The sequence below is a fragment of the Schistocerca serialis genome, chromosome 11 (assembly GCF_023864345.2).
Source record: "Schistocerca serialis cubense isolate TAMUIC-IGC-003099 chromosome 11, iqSchSeri2.2, whole genome shotgun sequence".
Taxonomy (NCBI): Eukaryota; Metazoa; Arthropoda; class Insecta; order Orthoptera; family Acrididae; genus Schistocerca; species Schistocerca serialis.
Window position 1 is genome coordinate 182,681,697 of NC_064648.1, and position 18,782 is coordinate 182,700,478.

The following is an 18,782-nucleotide window of genomic DNA, read 5'->3' on the forward strand; positions in this document are numbered from 1 at the left end:
AGTCGGAGCGGCTAGGTCAGTGTCGGCTGACGACAAACAACAACTCTGCTGCGATGAACACACAACTGACTAGCAAGTACACAATTCGGTGGCGAGTATACAACTGAGCGGCGAATACAGAACTGTCCTAGCGCTCGCGACTCCAGCGCTTAAGAAGCCAGAAGCCAGCGGTGGCGCGCGCAGACTTGCGGCGATTTCCTCTCTCGCTGGCGCTGCTTATGCCGACGGCGTCCGAACTTTGATGCTGCCAACCTTTTGGCAGCGGGCTCGGGTGGCATAACTGGCTAGGACATAACACTCCTCCCCCCCAAATCGCCGCACCGTCGTTGAATAATGACGTGGCGAGCGTCGACGGCGGGGGAGGGGTCTGGCCGCAGGCGTAGCAGAAGAGACCGGGGCGGAGACTGTTGTCGGTGGCAGTCCCCGGTCCGCACCCCAGCATTGGCTGCGCGGGGCCTCGGGAAACACCGACTGAAAACCGAGGTCAGGGTGCACGCCTGTGACCACGGGCGCAGCTTCTGGTACTGGACGCGACGAGGCGTCGGGACCCACGGAGAGAGGCAGCGTCTCCTGACGCTGCGTCGACGGCTGCTGAGTGGGCGCCGGACAGGGCGCTGCGGTGTCAGACTCCCTGGGGGTGCCCAAGGAAAGCTGCTGCAGGACAGGCTGCACAGCCACCGCTTGGGAAGGCGGCCCGGCTGAGGGGTCGACGTCCATCAGCTCCGAAGGCGGTGGCGACTGAAGAGGGACCGCAGGCGCCGGAGCGACCACCTGGGGTGCTCCCGGATGAAGCTGCGCGGGAGGCATCAACGGGACGGGCTGTCGGCGTGGTAGCGGCGACGGCTGCTGCTGCTGCCCTGGGGGCGGCAGCGAAGTCGGAAGGCGCGGCTGGAACCCGCCGCGGACCAAATCTGTGGACAAAGAACGAGCGGCAGAATCCGGGCGGCCAGCGCGGCGCAACTGGTTCTGATGCCTCCTGTGCACCCCAGTAGCACCTTGAACAGTATAAAAACCGCGACCCTGGACACTTATCACGGTACCACGTTCCCAACGACGGCGACCGTGATAAACTCTGAAAAAAAACGGCGTCGTCGCGCTGAAAACGCGTGCGATGCTCAGAAGCGGCGGGTCGATCCGGGGGGTGCAACAACCGTAGTAGGGTGCGATGACGACGGCCGTGGAGAAGCTCCGCAGACGAAGGGCCGTCGCGTGGCGTGGTCCGGTACGACGACAGGAACGTGATGAGGGCCTGCTGACGAGAGTGCGTAGCACGAAGGCGGTCCATATGATCCTTGAATGTGCGTACAAAACGTTCCGCTGCACCATTCGATTGAGGGTGGAACGGCGGAGTAAGAACATGGCGAATGCCATTGGCAGAACAAAAACTTTCAAATTCAGCAGAGGTAAATTGTGGACCATTGTCAGACACTAAAACTTCTGGAAGACCCTCAATACAAAAAATTTAAGTCAACGCCTGTATAGTTTGTGCAGACGTTGTAGACTGCATGGGCACAACAAACGGAAAATTACTAAATGCATGTATCACGATGAGCCAACGAGAATTCCAATATGGACCAGCGAAATCAATATGTACTCGCTGCCAGGGACCGGCAGGGCGTGCCCACTCAAAATAGCGTTGAGGCGGAGCAGCTTGGTGTTCGGCACACGTCGAACAATCGGTAGACATCCGCGTAATCTGCTTATCAATGCCGATCCACGTACAATGACGGCGGGCAAGCTGCTTGGTGCGGACCACTCCCCAATGACCTTGATGCAACAAGTCGAGGACCTTGGATTGGAGCACTTGGGGAACCACTACACGAAGCTGGTCATTCTCGGTGCGTAACAGCAAAACGCCGTGCGAAACAGACAACAGATGACGTTGCGGATAATAGCGACGAACCACAGGATCCGATATGTCCTTTGCCTTGGACGGCCAACCACGTTGAACAAAACGTAATAGTAAACTCAGACGAGGATCCGTAGCTGTCTCACGTGCCACCTGACGATAATCAATCGGAAAATCCCGGAGGGATTGATGCTCATCGGCGTCAATCTGATGGCAAGAGTCGTCAGAGGAATCGAAGACATCATCCGCAGCAATCGGCAATCTAGAAAGCGCGTCAGCGTTTGCATGCTGAGCTGTAGGGCGATACAGTATCTCATACTGGTATTGTGATAACAAAAGAGCCCAACGTTGTAGTCTTTGAGCTGTCCACTGAGGAACTGGTTTAGACGGATGAAACAGTGACGTCAGGGGCTTGTGATCTGTTACTAAATACAATGGTCTACCATAGAGGTAGTGATGGAATTTTGTGACACCGAACACAATAGCCAACGCTTCCTTGTCCAATTGGCTATAATTACACTGAGCTTCGTTTAGCAATTTAGATGCGAACGCAATAGGACGTTCGGTGTTACCGACTCGGTGAGACAACACAGCACCGAGGCCGAAAGAAGAGGCATCACAAGCTAACACCAGAGGCTTGTGAGGGTCGTAATGGACCAGACAAGGATCATTCAATAAAGCCTCTTTAAGTTGCTGAAAGGCTGATTGGCAATCAGCTGACCACACAAACGGAACATTCTTACGGCGGAGACGATGCAACGGTGCAGCAATCTGTGATGCATTAGGTATAAACCTAATATAATACGTCAATTTGCCAAGAACTGCTTGCAATTCCTGCAGATTGCGAGGGGCGGGCAAATCACGAATAGCTGCTAAATGTGACTGGGAGGGATGAATGCCTTGAGCATTAATAACATGTCCCAGATACTCCATCTCCGTAAGGAAAAATGAACATTTATCGATGTTGCAACGTAGGCCTGCCTGAGACAACACTTTAAACAAACACTCCAAATTACGGAAATGTTCAGCAGGCGTCCGACCGGACACAACAATATCGTCTAAATAGTTGCAACACGATGGCACATTAGCCAGCAGTTGTGACAAAAAACGCTGAAAAACAGCTGGAGCTGACGCACAACCAAAAGGCAAACGCAGAAAACGGAACAACCCCAACGACGTGTTTATGACAAAATACTGTTGTGATTGCTCGTCGAGGGGCAATTGCAAATATGCGTCACGGAGATCAATTTTGGAAAAGAAACGAGCTGCCCCTAACTTATCCATCAGCTCGTCCGGTCTAGGCAAAGGAAAAGAATCAATGACAGTCTGAGGATTAACTGTCGACTTAAAATCAGCACACAAACGTAACTTGCCAGACGGTTTCTTTATAATAACTAAGGGAGAAGCCCACTGGCTCGCTGAAACGGGTTGAATAACACCGTTGGTTTGCCAACGACGAAGTTCATCTTCTACAGGTGCCTGGAGGGCGTGAGGCACTGGACGAGCACGAAAAAATCGAGGCCGAGCATTATCTTTTAACGTAATATGAGCGGCAAAGTTCGCAGCACAACCTAGTTCGTCTTTAAATATGTCACTGTATCGTTTACACAAATCGGTTATGCTGTCTTGAGGAACAACAACAGAATTAATTTGCAACACATTGTCTTGGATAGACAGGCCAAACAAGTCAAAACAGTCTAATCCGAAAATGTTTACACTGTCTGTAGCGCGGAGCACTGTGAATGAAACTGTTTTTGTGTTGCCACGGAATGTGGCTGGCACGCTACATATACCTAACACAAGTAGCCAAAGAATGTTTTGCCGCTGAAAGTTTAGGGCGGCCGATAGCCGCATACGTAGCACTATTTATGAGAGTCACAGACGCACCAGTGTCTAATTGAAAATTGAAGGTCTTATCCTGGATGCGTAGCTTCACAAATAGTTTATTACACTGTCTCTGGATCGGTGCAGTGGAGGCGGAAGACACAAAATCAGCGCGTTTAGCGCGTGTTCGCTGCTTACGACAACTCGTGGGTTGGGCGGGTGGAACAACAACTCCCGCTTCACTTGCAGTCTGTACATTACTGTTTACAGCGTTTGACTTACGCTTGGGGCGCATAGCAGAGGGCTGGGTGGGTGGCTTATTGCGAACAAGTTTATTACCCACACGAACCGTGGAAGTGTCTTGAAACGCGACCTTCTGGGCGGGCTGGCTTTGAAGAACATGAATATCCATGGGCTGGGCAGCACTAGAATTGTTCTTGCGTTTACGCAAACAAACAGTCTGGATGTGTCCTTTCCTTTGGCAAAAGTGACAAACCGCGTTTCTTAACGGGCAACGTTCACGAAGATGAGCAAGAACACACATAGGGCAAGACTTAACTCTATCATTTTGCACACGCGGCTGACGAATGTGTTTAACATGACGCGGCCGGCTAGTGTTTACAGTCTGACTCTGCCGGTGGGGCCGCGGGCGTGACATAACTTGCTTAGCACAGGCAATTTTAGAAATACATGGCTGATCTAACTCACACTCAGCATAGTCAAAAGTATCTTGGGCTTCAATAATGTTGATCACAGTCTCTAATGACGGGTCAGGCAACTTTAAGATAGCAGCACGAATACGAGAATCTGCGATGTTTTGCGTAATAGCGTCTCGTAACATGACATCACTGTAGGAAGCTCCACACACACAATTAAATCGGCACTGACGGGTGAGGCCCCGTAAATCTGTTAACCACTGTTTATTAGATTGATGTGGCAGTTTCTTTAATCTGAAGAACTTGAATCTGGCTGCTGCCACATGAACTCGCGACTCGAAATACTCAGCAAGCTTGTTAACAACAACGTCATAGTCTAAAGCTTCTGGCTGGGATTCCGGGAACAACTTACAAAGTAGTCGATAGATTTCCACGCCTGCAGTGGAAATTAAATAAAGCTGCCGCTCAGTACCTGTGATTTTGTAGACTGTCATGTGCGCCTGCAACTGCGCGAAATATTCTCGCCATTCTTCTCTGGAGTCATCAAAAGCACGGAACTGTGGTGCTGCCTGTGCGTGTTCCTTTTGTGTTGGAGGATTAGCCGCTTGTTTGGCGATTGCTTCCACCAGACTTTGTATTTGCTGACTCTGTAACAAGATCAACTGTTGTAATTCGGCAGACATAGTGAACACAAATTAAACCAGCCCCCAAAATTTTATCTCGACAATTAGTATAACAAGAACAAGTTGAACCAGCCCTGTACACGAGTTCGGAAGTCCTCGTCGCCAGTTTTGTGGCGGTGTTCGTAGCGACAAACACTTGGCCGTAGAAATGGCTTACGAAGCCACCGCCACACTTTTAATAGCGGGCCGACCGGTCCGCTGGAACAGTGAACAGAAAGATGAAAGCCCAAACACTCAGATTAAATAAAAGTCGGTACTTATCTTTATTGATGAAGATACAGAAACACAATAGTGAACTCCGTGTCTACAGAGATCTGTCTAGTTCGAGTCGGAGCGGCTAGGTCAGCGTCGGCTGACGACAAACAACAACTCTGCTGCGATGAACACACAACTGACTAGCAAGTACACAATTCGGTGGCGAGTATACAACTGAGCGGCGAATACAGAACTGTCCTAGCGCTCGCGACTCCAGCGCTTAAGAAACCAGAAGCCAGCGGTGGCGCGCGCAGACTTGCGGCGATTTCCTCTCTCGCTGGCGCTGTTTATGCGGACGGCGTCCGAACTTTGATGCTGCCAACCTTTTGGCAGCGGGCTCGGGTGGCATTACTGGCTAGGACATAACATGTACCATCACGTTTCCGACGTTGATAAAGGTCGGATTGTAGCCTATCGCGATTGCGGTTTAACGTATCGCGACATTGCTGCTCGTGTCAGTCGAGATGCAATGACTGTTAGCAGAATATGGAGTCGGTGGGTTCAGGAGGGCAATACGGAACGCCGTGCTGGATCCCAACGGCCTCGTATCACTAGCAGTCGAGATGACAGGCATCTTATCTGCATGGCTGTAACGGATCGGGCAGCCACGTCTCGATCCCTGAGTCAACAGATGGGGACGTTTGCAAGACAACAACCATCTGCACGGACAGTTCGACGACGTTTGCAGCAACATGGACTATCAGCTCGGAGACCGTGGTTGCTGTTACCCTTGACGCTGCATCACAGACAGGAGTGCCTGAGATGGTGTACTCGACGACGAACCTGGGTGTACGAATGGCAAAACGTCATTTTTTCGGATGAATCCAGGTTCTGTTTACAGCATCTTGATGGTCGCATCCATGTTTGGCGACATCGTGGTGAATGCACATTGGAAGCGTGTATTCGCCATCGCCATACTGGCGTATCACCTGGCGTGATGGTATGGGGTGCCATTGGTTACACGTCTCGGTCAACTCTTGTTCGCACTGAAGGGACTTTGAACAGTGGACGTTACATTTCAGATGTGTTACGGCCCGTGGCTCTTCCCTTCATTCGATCCTTGCGAAACCCTACATTTCAGCAGGATAATGCACGACCGTATGTTGCAGGTCCTGTACGGGCCTTTCGGATACAGAAAATGTTCGACTGCTGCCCTGACCAGCACATTCTCCAGATCTGTCACCAATTGACAACGTCTGGTCAATTGTGGTCGAGCAACTGGCTCGTCACAATACGCCAGTCACTACACTTGATGAACTGTGGTATCGTGTTGAAGCTGCATGGGCAGCTGTACCTGTACACGCCATCTGAGCTCTGTTTGACTCAATGCCCAGGCGTATTGAGGCCGTTATTACGGCCACAGGCGGTTGTTCTGGGTACTGATTTCTCAGGATCTATGCACCCAAACTGCGTGAAAATTAATCACATGTCAGTTCTAGTATAATATATTTGTCCAATGAATACCCGTTTATCATGTACATTCCTTCTTGGTGTAGGAATTTTAATGGCCAGTAGTGTATTCTCTCTGTTGTTTCCATCTCACAACTGACTAGAGGTTGAAAAAAATATCCCTCGTATCTATGGCTGAATCTGATTTGGAAAGGGTTTTGTCCTTCACAATGTTTTTATACATGTTGTCCCAACAGGTGTGGCATATCACAGGAACGATCGTTGAAAGCAAAAAGTCCCGTAAACACGTCGTCTTAAATGTATACCTTAAGCGCTACGAGTGCAGGACCATGTTCGTTGCCCCCACAGTGTGGGGCTGAGAATTGGCACAGAGAAGAAAATGCATGACAGGTATGTTATGGGGGCTGTAGGAAATCAGGGGGAACCCCTCAGCAGGCACCCGACACTTGACGGGAGAGTTTTCTTTATCTTCGATACTGTGAAACAAATCTCTTCTACTGCAAGCTCTTTGCTCTCCATATTTTTGGAACAAAGAGCATACACCAGAACAAAAAGAAACTGCCGAGTATACATGGCTCTCAAATGTATGCCTTAAAATCTATAAGCACTTGTTCTGTGGAAGAGATGTGTTTCATAGTAGCGATGATGAACAAGTGCTCACAGATCACGAAGCATGCATTTTAGAGGCCATGTTTGTCAGACGTTTTTTTCTTGTTTTGGTACGTGCTATCTCCTCTCCAAAACTGGAAAGCAAAGAGCTAACAGTAGAAGAAATTTGTTTCACAGTTTTGAAGATAAAGAAGTGTTTGTAGCTCTTTGGGTATCGGTTTTAGAGTTTATCTTTGGTAGAATTTTTTTCTCGGAATGATTATTCCTGTCATATTCGTGAATACTGGCCATTCCTATTGGGACACCCCATATTTAAACGCTAGCGCTCGGAGCTTTATGAATACAATAGATTTCCCCCCTTGTCTAAGATTAATTTGTTACACTTGTGTCTCTATGCTCTGTATTAACAGAGTGTTTAAAAATTCGTAATATGTACAACCAATATGGGTAGTAAATTTTTATTTTTGTATGACTGGGATACACACATCTTTTTAAAAATGTCAATGCAAATGTTGAAATATCGTTAAAATATGTGACTATACCTTTTGGGACACCCTATATTTAAACGCTAGCGCTCGGAGCTTAATGAATGCAATATATCCCCCCCCCCTTTTTGTAGCTTAATTTGTTACGCTTGTGTCTCTTTGCTCTGTATTAACCGAGTGTTTAAAAATTCGTAATATGTACATCCAATATGGGTAGTAAAATTTTATTTTTGTGTGACTTGGATACACGCATCTTTTTAAAAAATGTCAATGCAAATGTTGAAATATCGTTAAAATATGTGAAGTTGCACAAAAGAGAGATCAGTCGTTACATTCAAATTATCAAAGCATTGTTGCCATTGCTAAAGGAAAAAAGTCAATGCAAATGTTTAGATGCTTATCGTTGAAATATGTGAAGTTGCACAACAAGAGAGATCAGTCGTTACATTCAAATTATCGAAGCATTGTTGCCAGTACTAAACTTTCGTCGGTTGTTTCGTGGGGATGCTGTTCATGTATCTATCGCATTCTATGGACTATAAGACGCACTTTTTCCTACCAAAAATGGCCTCCAAAATTCAGTTACATCCTTTACTCGATTTTAGTACGGACATATGCAGTGTTTAATTTAAAATTCCCATCAGTCTTAAAAATGGCCATATAAGGTGCGACAATAAAGTAATGAAGACTGATGTGAAAAGAAATGTTGCTTACTGTTTTAGTCAAGTGTAGTGTTGCCTCCTTCGAAGTAGTTCCCTTCTGATTGCACACACTTTTTCCAGCGCTTCTGCCATTGATGGTAACATTTCTGGAACTCATCTTCTGCAATATCCTCCAAGACCCTCGTCACAGCATTTTGAACTTCTTGTGTTGTTTGAAAATGGTGTTCCTGGAGCACCGTTTTGTCTCTTGGAAATATAAAAAAGTCGCACGGAGCGATATCTGGTGAATAAGGTGGCTGTGGTAGTACTGAAATTGGTTTTGAGAAAAACTGCTGTACTGACAGAGCAGTATGGGATGGCGCATTATCGTCATGCAGAATCCAATTATCAGCAATGTTGGCACAGACATGAAGAACTCTTTTACGAAGCCTTTCTAAAATTGGTTAACTGTTTGTCCAGTAGGCACCTATTCTTTACGAACAATTCCCTTGGAATCAAAGAAGCACACAAGCATGCATTTCACTTTTGACTTTGACATGCGAGCTTTTTTTGGTCTGAGTGATCCCTTTGAGCACCACTGCGAACTTCGGCGTTTTGTCTCTGAATCATACTGAAAAAAAAAAAAAAAACACTTTCATCACCAGTGATAACACGGCTCAATAATTCTGGATTGATTTCCGTTTTCTCTAACAAATCGGCTGCCACATTTTTCCTTGTTTCTCGCTGTTGTGGTGTAAGGTTTTGGGGGACCATTTTTGCACAAATCTTTCTCATACCAAGATCTTCAGTTATTATTAGACCAACCGTTTCTCGATTGATGTTCAGTTCTTCTGCAATCATTTTCACTGATAATCTTCGATCAGATGGTACGAGTTCACCCACCCTGGTCAAGTTGACATCCATCCGTGAGGCTGATGGTCGTCCACTGCGGTCTTCGTCTTGGACATTCGTTGTGCCTTCACTAAACATTTTATGCCAACGGAAAACTTGAGCTCTTGAAATTACCTCCTCTCCAGAAGCCTTCTGAAGCTTACCGTAAGTTGTCGTCGCGTTTTCACCAAATTTAATGCAAAAAGAAATGGCATACCGTTGCGCAATATTATGCGGTTCCATTTCCGCGACGAGAGACACAAACATGTGTTAACTTATTACAGCACCACTCAAGACTGAGCAGTTGCATTGGTGTGCTGCTTGGACTAGAAGCAGCTTATAGACCCAAGGTCAATGATATTGTGCCTACCCAAGCCTGCAGGGTTGCCACATCTTGCAAAGAAAATCAGTCTAATTACTTTATTGTCACACCTTGTACACTCCTGGAAATGGAAAAAAGAACACATTGACGCCGGTGTGTCAGACCCACCATACTTGCTCCTGACACTGCGAGAGGGCTGTACAAGCAATGATCACACGCACGGCACAGCGGACACACCAGGAACCGCGGTGTTGGCCGTCGAATGGCGCTAGCTGCGCAGCATTTGTGCACCGCCGCCGTCAGTGTCAGCCAGTTTGCCGTGGCATACGGAGCTCCATCGCAGTCTTTAACACTGGTAGCATGCCGCGACAGCGTGGACGTGAACCGTATGTGCAGTTGACGGACTTTGAGCGAGGGCGTATAGTGGGCATGCGGGAGGCCGGGTGGACGTACCGCCGAATTGCTCAACACGTGGGGCGTGAGGTCTCCACAGTACATCGATGTTGTCGCCAGTGGTCGGCGGAAGGTGCGCGTGCCCGTCGACCTGGGACCGGACCGCAGCGACGCACGGATGCACGCCAAGACCGTAGGATCCTACGCAGTGCCGTAGGGGACCGCACCGCCACTTCCCAGCAAATTAGGGACACTGTTGCTCCTGGGGTATCGGCGAGGACCATTCGCAACCGTCTCCATGAAGCTGGGCTACGGTCCCGCACACCGTTAGGCCGTCTTCCGCTCACGCCCCAACATCGTGCAGCCCGCCTCCAGTGGTGTCGCGACAGGCGTGAATGGAGGGACGAATGGAGACGTGTCGTCTTCAGCGATGAGAGTCGCCTCTGCCTTGGTGCCAATGATGGTCGTATGCGTGTTTGGCGCCGTGCAGGTGAGCGCCACAATCAGGACTGCATACGACCGAGGCACACAGGGCCAACACCCAGCATCATGGTGTGGGGAGCGATCTCCTACACTGGCCGTACACCACTGGTGATCGTCGAGGGGACACTGAATAGTGCACGGTACATCCAAACCGTCATCGAACCCATCGTTCTACCATTCCTAGACCGGCAAGGGAACTTGCTGTTCCAACAGGACAATGCACGTCCGCATGTATCCCGTGCCACCCAACGTGCTCTAGAAGGTGTAAGTCAACTACCCTGGCCAGCAAGATCTCCGGATCTGTCCCCCATTGAGCATGTTTGGGACTGGATGAAGCGTCGTCTCACGCGGTCTGCACGTCCAGCACGAACGCTGGTCCAACTGAGGCGCCAGGTGGAAATGGCATGGCAAGCCGTTCCACAGGACTACATCCAGCATCTCTACGATCGTCTCCATGGGAGAATAGCAGCCTGCATTGCTGCGAAAGGTGGATATACACTGTACTAGTGCCGACATTGTGCATGCTCTGTTGCCTGTGTCTATGTGCCTGTGGTTCTGTCAGTGTGATCATGTGATGTATCTGACCCCAGGAATGTGTCAATAAAGTTTCCCCTTCCTGGGACAATGAATTCACGGTGTTCTTATTTCAATTTCCAGGGGTGTATATTCGATGCTGCGGGAAACCTATCTCAATCTGGCAACACTGGATTCAACTTTAACAGCAGCGCACCAATGCGACGAACGTGAGTTGCTGGTATTCGCAATCTCGCTAATACTATCTCGCTCTCGCCCTGCCACGACAAACCCAGATTACCGTCTAGCCTATGACGCATCATTGCAGTCTACCGTTCCAGTGAATGGAAAGTGAGTTGTGTTATTAGTAACAGTAAAATGTTTTTGTTAGTAGCTAGTTTCGTAATCGGAAAAAATAAAAGGTATTCATATGGTGCGAGCTATAAATTGAAAGTAATAGCATACGCAGAAGAACGTGGAAACAGAGCACTTGAGCGGCATTTCGGCCCTCCACCAACAGAAAAAAGCATCCACGATTGGCGGGCTAGTAAAGAACAACTGAAAAAAATGAGGAAGGCTAAATACGCAAAAAGACGACTGAATGCAAAATGGCCAATACTAGAAGATGCCGTACTGAAATGGAGTCAAGGACACCGTCAAAATGGCATTGGCATTAATACAAAAATGATCCGGAATTTGTGTTCTTTTGAATTTGGCGTGCTTTGATAAGTATCTCTGGGTGTTGTGTGATGTCCTTAGGTTAGTTAGGTTTAAGTAGTTCTAAGTTCTAGGGGACTGATGACCATAGATGTTAAGTCCCATAGTGCTCAGAGCCATTTGAACCATTTGATAAGTATCTCGATGTGTTTGGTGACTATGTGGAAAAGTAATATGTCACTCGCTCTTTCAGGTGTGTATAATAAAATGTATTTCTCGTCCTTAGTTTTTATAATGCCAAAATCGTTCCCTAGTTTCTGAATAGGCGTCGTAGTACCGGGTGATCAAAAAGTCAGTATAAATTTGAAAACTGAATAAATCACGGAATAATGTAGATAGAGGAGTACAAATTGACACACATGCTTGGAATGACATGGGTTTTATTAGAGCAAAAAAAAAATACAAAGGTTCAAAAAATGTACCACAGGTGGCACTTCATCTGATCAGAATAGCAATTACTAGCATAACAGAGTAAGACAAAGCAAAGATGATGTTCTTTACAGGAAATGCTCATTATGTCCACCATCATTCCTCAACTATAGCTGTAGTCGAGGAATAATGTTGTGAACAGCACTGTAAAGCATGTCCAGAGTTATGGTGAGGCATTGGCGTCGGATGTTGTCTTTCAGCATCCATAGAGATGTCGGTCGATCACGATACACTTGCGACTTCAGGTAACCCCAAAGCTAATAATGGCACGGACTGAGGTCTGGGAACCCGGGAGGTCAAGCATGACGAAAGTGGCGGCTGAGCACACGATCATCACCAAACGACGCGCGCAAGAGATATCTTTCGCGCGTCTAGCAATATGGGGTGGAGCGCCATCCTGCATAAACATCGTACGTTCCAGCAGGTGTTTATCAGCCAGGCTGGAGATGATGCGATTCTGTAACATGTCGGCGTACCTCTCACCCGTCACGTCTCTCTCATTACAGCTCCTTTTATACACGCTCGTCATGCGCCATCTGTCGGACTTTTGTGAATTTTTTTTTTTTTGGTTCTAGTAAAACCCCATGTCATTCCAAGCATGTGTGTCCATTTTTACCTCTCTATCTACATTATTCCGTGGTTTATTAAGTTTTCAAATTTATACTGGCTTTTTGATCACCCGGTAGTATGGACAGACACCAGCTGCCTAGCTGCTCAAAAATGTTTGCAAACCTTTTGAGCAGGGAAGTTGATGGCGACAGTGTTGTGGGATAGGCAAGGTGTGTTTCTTACTGATTTTCTCGAACGTGGAGCCGCCATAAATTCTGCCCGGTACTGTCAAACTTTGCACAGCCTTAGAAGAGCAGTTCAAAACAAACGCCGAGGAAAGGTGACGTCCAAAATTTTTTTTTTTTTTGCATGACAATGCCAGACCTCACACGGCAAACCGCACTCAAGAACTCCTTAACTCACTCACATGGGAAATTTTCCCTCATCCACCCTACAACCTCCATCTTGCACCAAGTGACTTCCACTTGTTTCCCAAGATGGTTTGCAACGAAGCGCTTTGATGACGCCGTGGAACTCAAGACGGGCGTCACTCCCTGGCTGAAGTCTCAGACGGCAGAATTTTACGACGGAGGCCTTTCAAAGCTTGTCCACCACCATGATAAGAGCCTCAATGTGTTTGGTGACTCAAAATTGTTAAGGCTTTCTTGGCCACTTGTTGACAAACTGCCTATTGGCTTCTGTCTCTGGTTCTTCGGCCGACGTTCATCTAATGATTTTTCTGACGTTTCGCCAGCACGAGTGGCTGGCATTGTCAGAGCTTCACCCTCCATTGCCGGTGGTGAACTGGAAGCGAGCTCGTGGCCGCAGACTATATATACCTGGCGCGCCGACGTCCGAGGGCTTCTCCGCGGTCATTTCCGGTGCGGTTCTCCTCTTGCTACCTGCGACGGTCGTTCGCTGCAGTACGGGAAGCCAGGATCCGTTTACCTTAAGGCTTTCCTCTTTCTTGTTCAAACTGTTCGCGTGTTTTTGTATTTCTACAGCTTCTCTGAACAAGCGCGTGTGATAGTGCTTCTCTACAGCCAGAACTTCCGTGTCGGCGAATTTTATTACGTGGTCGGTCTCATTCAGTGCATGCTCTGCCAGGGCCGATTTCTCCACCTGCCCCAACCTGCAATGTCGCTTATGCTCTTTGATCCTGGTGTTAATTGATCGTCCAGTCATTCCGACATAAACTTTTCCGCATGTGCACGGTATACGGTATATTCCCGACATTGCAAGTGGGTCTCTTTTCCCCTTCGCCGATCTAAGACAGTCTTTGATCTTCCTTGTCGGTTTGAAAATCGTCTTTACGCCGTGTTTGCGCAATATACGGCCGATTCTGACCGTCACTCTGGGAATGTATGGCAGAAAGGCCGTATCCGACATTTCTTTTTCCGGTTCCTTACTTCGCCGAGTGTTTGGCTCTGTTACACTTCTAATGTAATTTGTGGAGTACCCATTGCTCCTCAGAACAGTTTCCAGGTGTTGCATTTCTCGTTTGAGGTGTTGCGGCTGACATATTCGTCCTGCTCTCGTTACGAGCGTACTAATCATGCCTCTTTTCTGGCTCGGGTGGTGGTTTGACAGTTTGTGCAGGTATCGGTCCGTGTGTGTCGGTTTTCGGTACACGCTGTGTCCCAGGTTTTCGCCGTCCATTGTGACCAGCACATCTAGAAATGGCGGTTGTTGTCCTTTTCTACTTCCATGGTAAATGTTATGTTGGCATGGAGGCTGTTCAAGTGTCTCAGGAATTCACCGAGCTGTTCTTCACCATGGCTGCACACCACGAAGGTATCATCGACGTACCTGTACCACACCTTAGGTTTGCAAGTCGCCGAGTCCAGTGCCTGTGCTTCGAATTGGTGTGGTACAGGTACGTCGACGATACTTTCGTGCTTCGAATTGTTCCATGAAGAAGTTGGCCACCACTGGACTGAGAGGACTACCCATGGCGACGCCTTCCATCTGTTCGTAGAACTCGCCATTCCACGTGAAATAGCTCGTGGTGAGACATGCATGGAAGAGCTTTCTGATGTCCTGCGGGAACATGGAACCGATGTGCTCCACAGCGTCGCTGAGTGGTACTTTCGTAAATAACGAAACAACATCAAAGCTGACCAGGATGTCGTTTGGCGCAAGTTTCAGTTTCTTCAGCTTCTCAATGAAATGTCCTGAGTCCTTAATGTATGTGTCGGTCTTCCCCACGTGTGGCTGGAGCAGAGAGGCCAAGTGTTTTGCCAGTTCATATGTCGGTGATCCAGGAGCGCTAACGATCGGTCTCAGTGGAACGTTGTTCTTATGGATCTTGGGTAATCCATACAGCCGAGGTGGTAGGGCTTCTGTGTTGCGCAGGTTTCTCTGTATGTCCGCCGGCAGAGAAGACGCCTTGATTAATCGATTCGTATTCCGAGTGATACGCTGCGTTGGATCTGCGCTTAGTTTTCGGTACGTCGTCGGATCTAATAGGTCTCGGATCTTTTGCTCATAATCTTCGGTCTTCGTTACAACGGTCGCATTCCCCTTATCGGCAGGCAGTACCAATATACTCTTGTCGGCGTTGAGATCCTTAATGGCTTGTACCCCTTCTTTCTTCAGGTTGCAAGCTGGTGGTTTTGCTCGGCGCAGTATCCTGGCTGTTTCAGTGCGTATTTCCTCTGCCCTTTCACAGGGAAGTGTCCGAATGGCTGCTTCGATGTTGGCAATGATGTCCTCCATAGGTATAGTTCTCGGGGTGATAGCGAAATTCCCTCCTTTTTGAAGAACAGACACTTCGGTCATTTGTCGTTCAGTGAGGTTGACCACTGTGTGTGACATGTCGGGAATCGCCTTGTCGGTCTGCTTCCGGCATCTTTGAAACTTTTTCTCGAGTTTGTTCTGCATGCTCCTGTGAGTGATGCTGTCGATCTTGTCCCAGTCGTCTCAATGCATTCTGCTACTTAGTTGATAGAAAATGTCCAGAAGTTCCTGATCCGTTCTTGCCAAGTCTCTCCGTGTTGTATGTATTCGCTCACGAAGAAAAGCTCGTTCCATTCCGTCGTAGATACGATGTGCTTGGGCGGTGGTGACTGTGTAGAAAAGTGGTATGTCAGTCGCTCTTTCTGATGTATACAGGGTGGTCCATTGATACTGACTGGGCCAAATATCTCACGAAATAAGCGTCAAACCGAAAAAGTACAAAGAACGAAACTCGTCTAGCTTAAAGGGGGAAACGAGATGGCGCTATGGCTGGCCCGCTAGATGGCGCTGCCATAGGTCAAACGGATATCAACTGCGTTTTTTTAAAAATAGGAATCCCCACTTTTATTACATATTCGTGTAGTACGTACAGAAATATGAATGTTTTAGTTGGACCACTTTCTTCGCTTTGTGATAGATGGCGCTGTAATAGTCACAAACGTATCAGTACGTGGTATCACGTAACATTCCGCCAGTGCGGACGGTATTTGCTTCGTGATACATTACGCGTGTTGAAATGGACCATTTACCAATTGCGGAAAAGGTCGATATCGTGTTGATGTATGGCTATTGTGATCAAAATGCCCAACGGCAGTGTGCTATGTATTGTGATCTGGCAAGACAGCCAAGCCACTAGGAGGAAGCCGAAAGGCACGCGTTTAAGCTCACGCAGGCTGGGGGGAGGTCTGGAACAGGTCAAGTAATTATACTAGCAAAAAAAGTACGTAGCTGCTGGAATACTTAACTTTAATCAATAATTGGTGAACATCGCTCGTAACGGTACATGTTTTACAGCATCAATAGTGACTGGTAATGGCGCCTTGCTAGGTCGTAGCAAATGACGTAGCTGAAGGCTATGCTAACTATCGTCTCGGCAAATGAGAACGTATTTTGTCAGTGAACCATCGCTAGCAAAGTCGGCTGTACAACTGGGGCGAGTGCTAGGACGTCTCTCTAGACCTGCCGTGTGGCGGCGCTCGGTCTGCAATCACTGATAGTGGCGACACGCGGGTCCGACGTATACTAACGGACCGCGGCCGATTTAAAAGCTACCACCTAGCAAGTGTGGTGTCTGGCGGTGACACCACACTATGTATACTGCTCGGTATCCTGAACGACATCATCCGAGTGTCGGGACCGTTCTCCGCATAGTTATGTTATTCAAGGAAACAGGAAGTGTTCAGCCACATGTGAAACGTCAACCACGACCTGCAACAATTAATGATGCCCAAGTAGGTGTTTTAGCTGCTGTCGCGGCTAATCCGCACATCAGCAGCAGACAAATTGTGCGAGAATCGGGAATCTCAAAAACGTCGGTGTTGAGAATGCTACATCGACATCGATTGCACCCGTACCATGTTTCTATGCCACTGGCCACGGGACGATGACAGACTTTTTGCACGCGTTCTATTTAGCGACGAAGCGTCATTCACCAACAGCGGCAACGTAAACCGGCATTACACCGCCATCCATCACAAATCGAAAAAAGTGGTCCAATTAAAACATTCATATTTCTTTACGTACTACACGAATATGTAATAAAAAGTGGGGATTCCTATTTTAAAAAAACGCAGTTGATATCCGTTTGACCTATGGCAGCGCCATCTAGCGGACCAACCATAGCGCCATCTGGTTTTCCCCTTCAAGCTAGACAAGTTTCGTACTTTGTAGTTTTTTCGTTTGACACTTATTTCGTGAGATATTGCGCCCAGTGACTATCAATGGACCACCCTGTATAATAAAATGTATTTGCTGTCCTTGGTTTTTTTTAATGCCGAAACGTTCCCTACTTTCTGAATAGCCGCCGTAGTACTGCGGACAGACACGAGCTGTCTAGCTACTAAAAAAGCACGGCCAGCCTCGGAAGAACTGGGTTTCTGGGTTGAGGAATTTCCGGGCCCGGTGGCTAACACTGTTGTGGCTGGATGTGTTGTTGCAGGTGCACGAGTGGCCCACAGGGAACGACACGATGAAGTCCAAGATGGAGATCGACCCCGCGACACAGAAGGACGCCGGCTACTACGAGTGTCAGGCGGACAACCAGTACTCCGTGGACAGGAGGGGCTTCCGCACCGACTACGTCATCTACACCTACTAGTCTGCGAGGTTGGCAGCACTGGGCGCCACCCCCTGGGGGGCGTGGCCGCCGCCGTGACGTCGCGCTGTGGCGGGACCAGAGACCTGTACTGCGCAGACACGCCCCCTCGCCTGTCAGACAACCCGCTGCTGTGTACAGACGTCACTCGCGCACTAAACTACGACTCCCACTGTTTCACAGAAGTCTAAAGTCGTGTTTGCCGCACACTGGACGACCAACCTCAAACTGGAGACTCTGTCAGAAAACGAGAGACACACACACGCAGGAAATGAACAGTTATTAACTTTGAAGAGGGGCAGTTAATTACTGGTGAAGTAAATGTATATTTTTCTTATAAGTGTACAGTTGTAATTTATGTGTAAATATGACAAATAAAAACACTCACTTAAGAGGAACGTGTGTTTTAAAGAATGTCCACAAGCTTAATTCAGCGGTGTATTTCAATTCATTTTTGCAACCAGTGGGTACACTATAGCGCAATGGAGGCACAGGAAGTAAGGTTAATAAAGAGTAAACCTTTTTGGTACAAAAAACTAAATTTATTTAAAAAATTAGTTCCCACCTGTTCTTACATGTTTGGTACGGCAGGCTTTTAATTTCTGAATTCCATCATAAAGATAAGACGCAATCACCTGTTTGTGACAGTCGTAACCCGTTTCGGCCATACAATGACCATATTCAGATTCTAAAGGCGGCATACACTGAACATGGGTTCATGCGTTGTCAAAACTTTGACAACGCATGAACCTGTGTCCAATGCAGGCCGCCTTTAGAATCTGAAGGTGGAGAATATATAGCCGAAACCGGTTATGATTGTGTCATACACATGTGATTGCGTCTTAAATAAACAAAAAAAAATTAACAAATGAATCAATCATGCACTCCATAGACAAAATGTCGTTTTCTCCTAAATAATTAAGGTTTGGCCAAAGTGAAAAATATATTCATCTTCAAGTAGTTTTATACACAAACATCACTGCGTTTGATAGGAATATATATATATATATATATATATAT

The 18,782-nt window shown here is 47.6% G+C and overlaps 1 protein-coding gene across 1 annotated transcript in view; it reads left to right on the forward strand.

Annotated features, from left to right (window-relative positions):
* The window catches only part of LOC126426873 (immunoglobulin domain-containing protein oig-4-like), a 62,856-nt gene extending 44,696 nt beyond the window's left edge, over nucleotides 1-18,160 (forward strand). The window contains exon 4 of the mRNA XM_050088916.1: nucleotides 17,607-18,160. Within this exon, the coding sequence (XP_049944873.1) occupies nucleotides 17,607-17,765 (159 nt within the window). The 3' untranslated portion in view covers nucleotides 17,766-18,160. The remainder of the gene's footprint in view (nucleotides 1-17,606) is intronic.
* The last annotated feature ends 622 nt before the right edge of the window (nucleotides 18,161-18,782 follow it).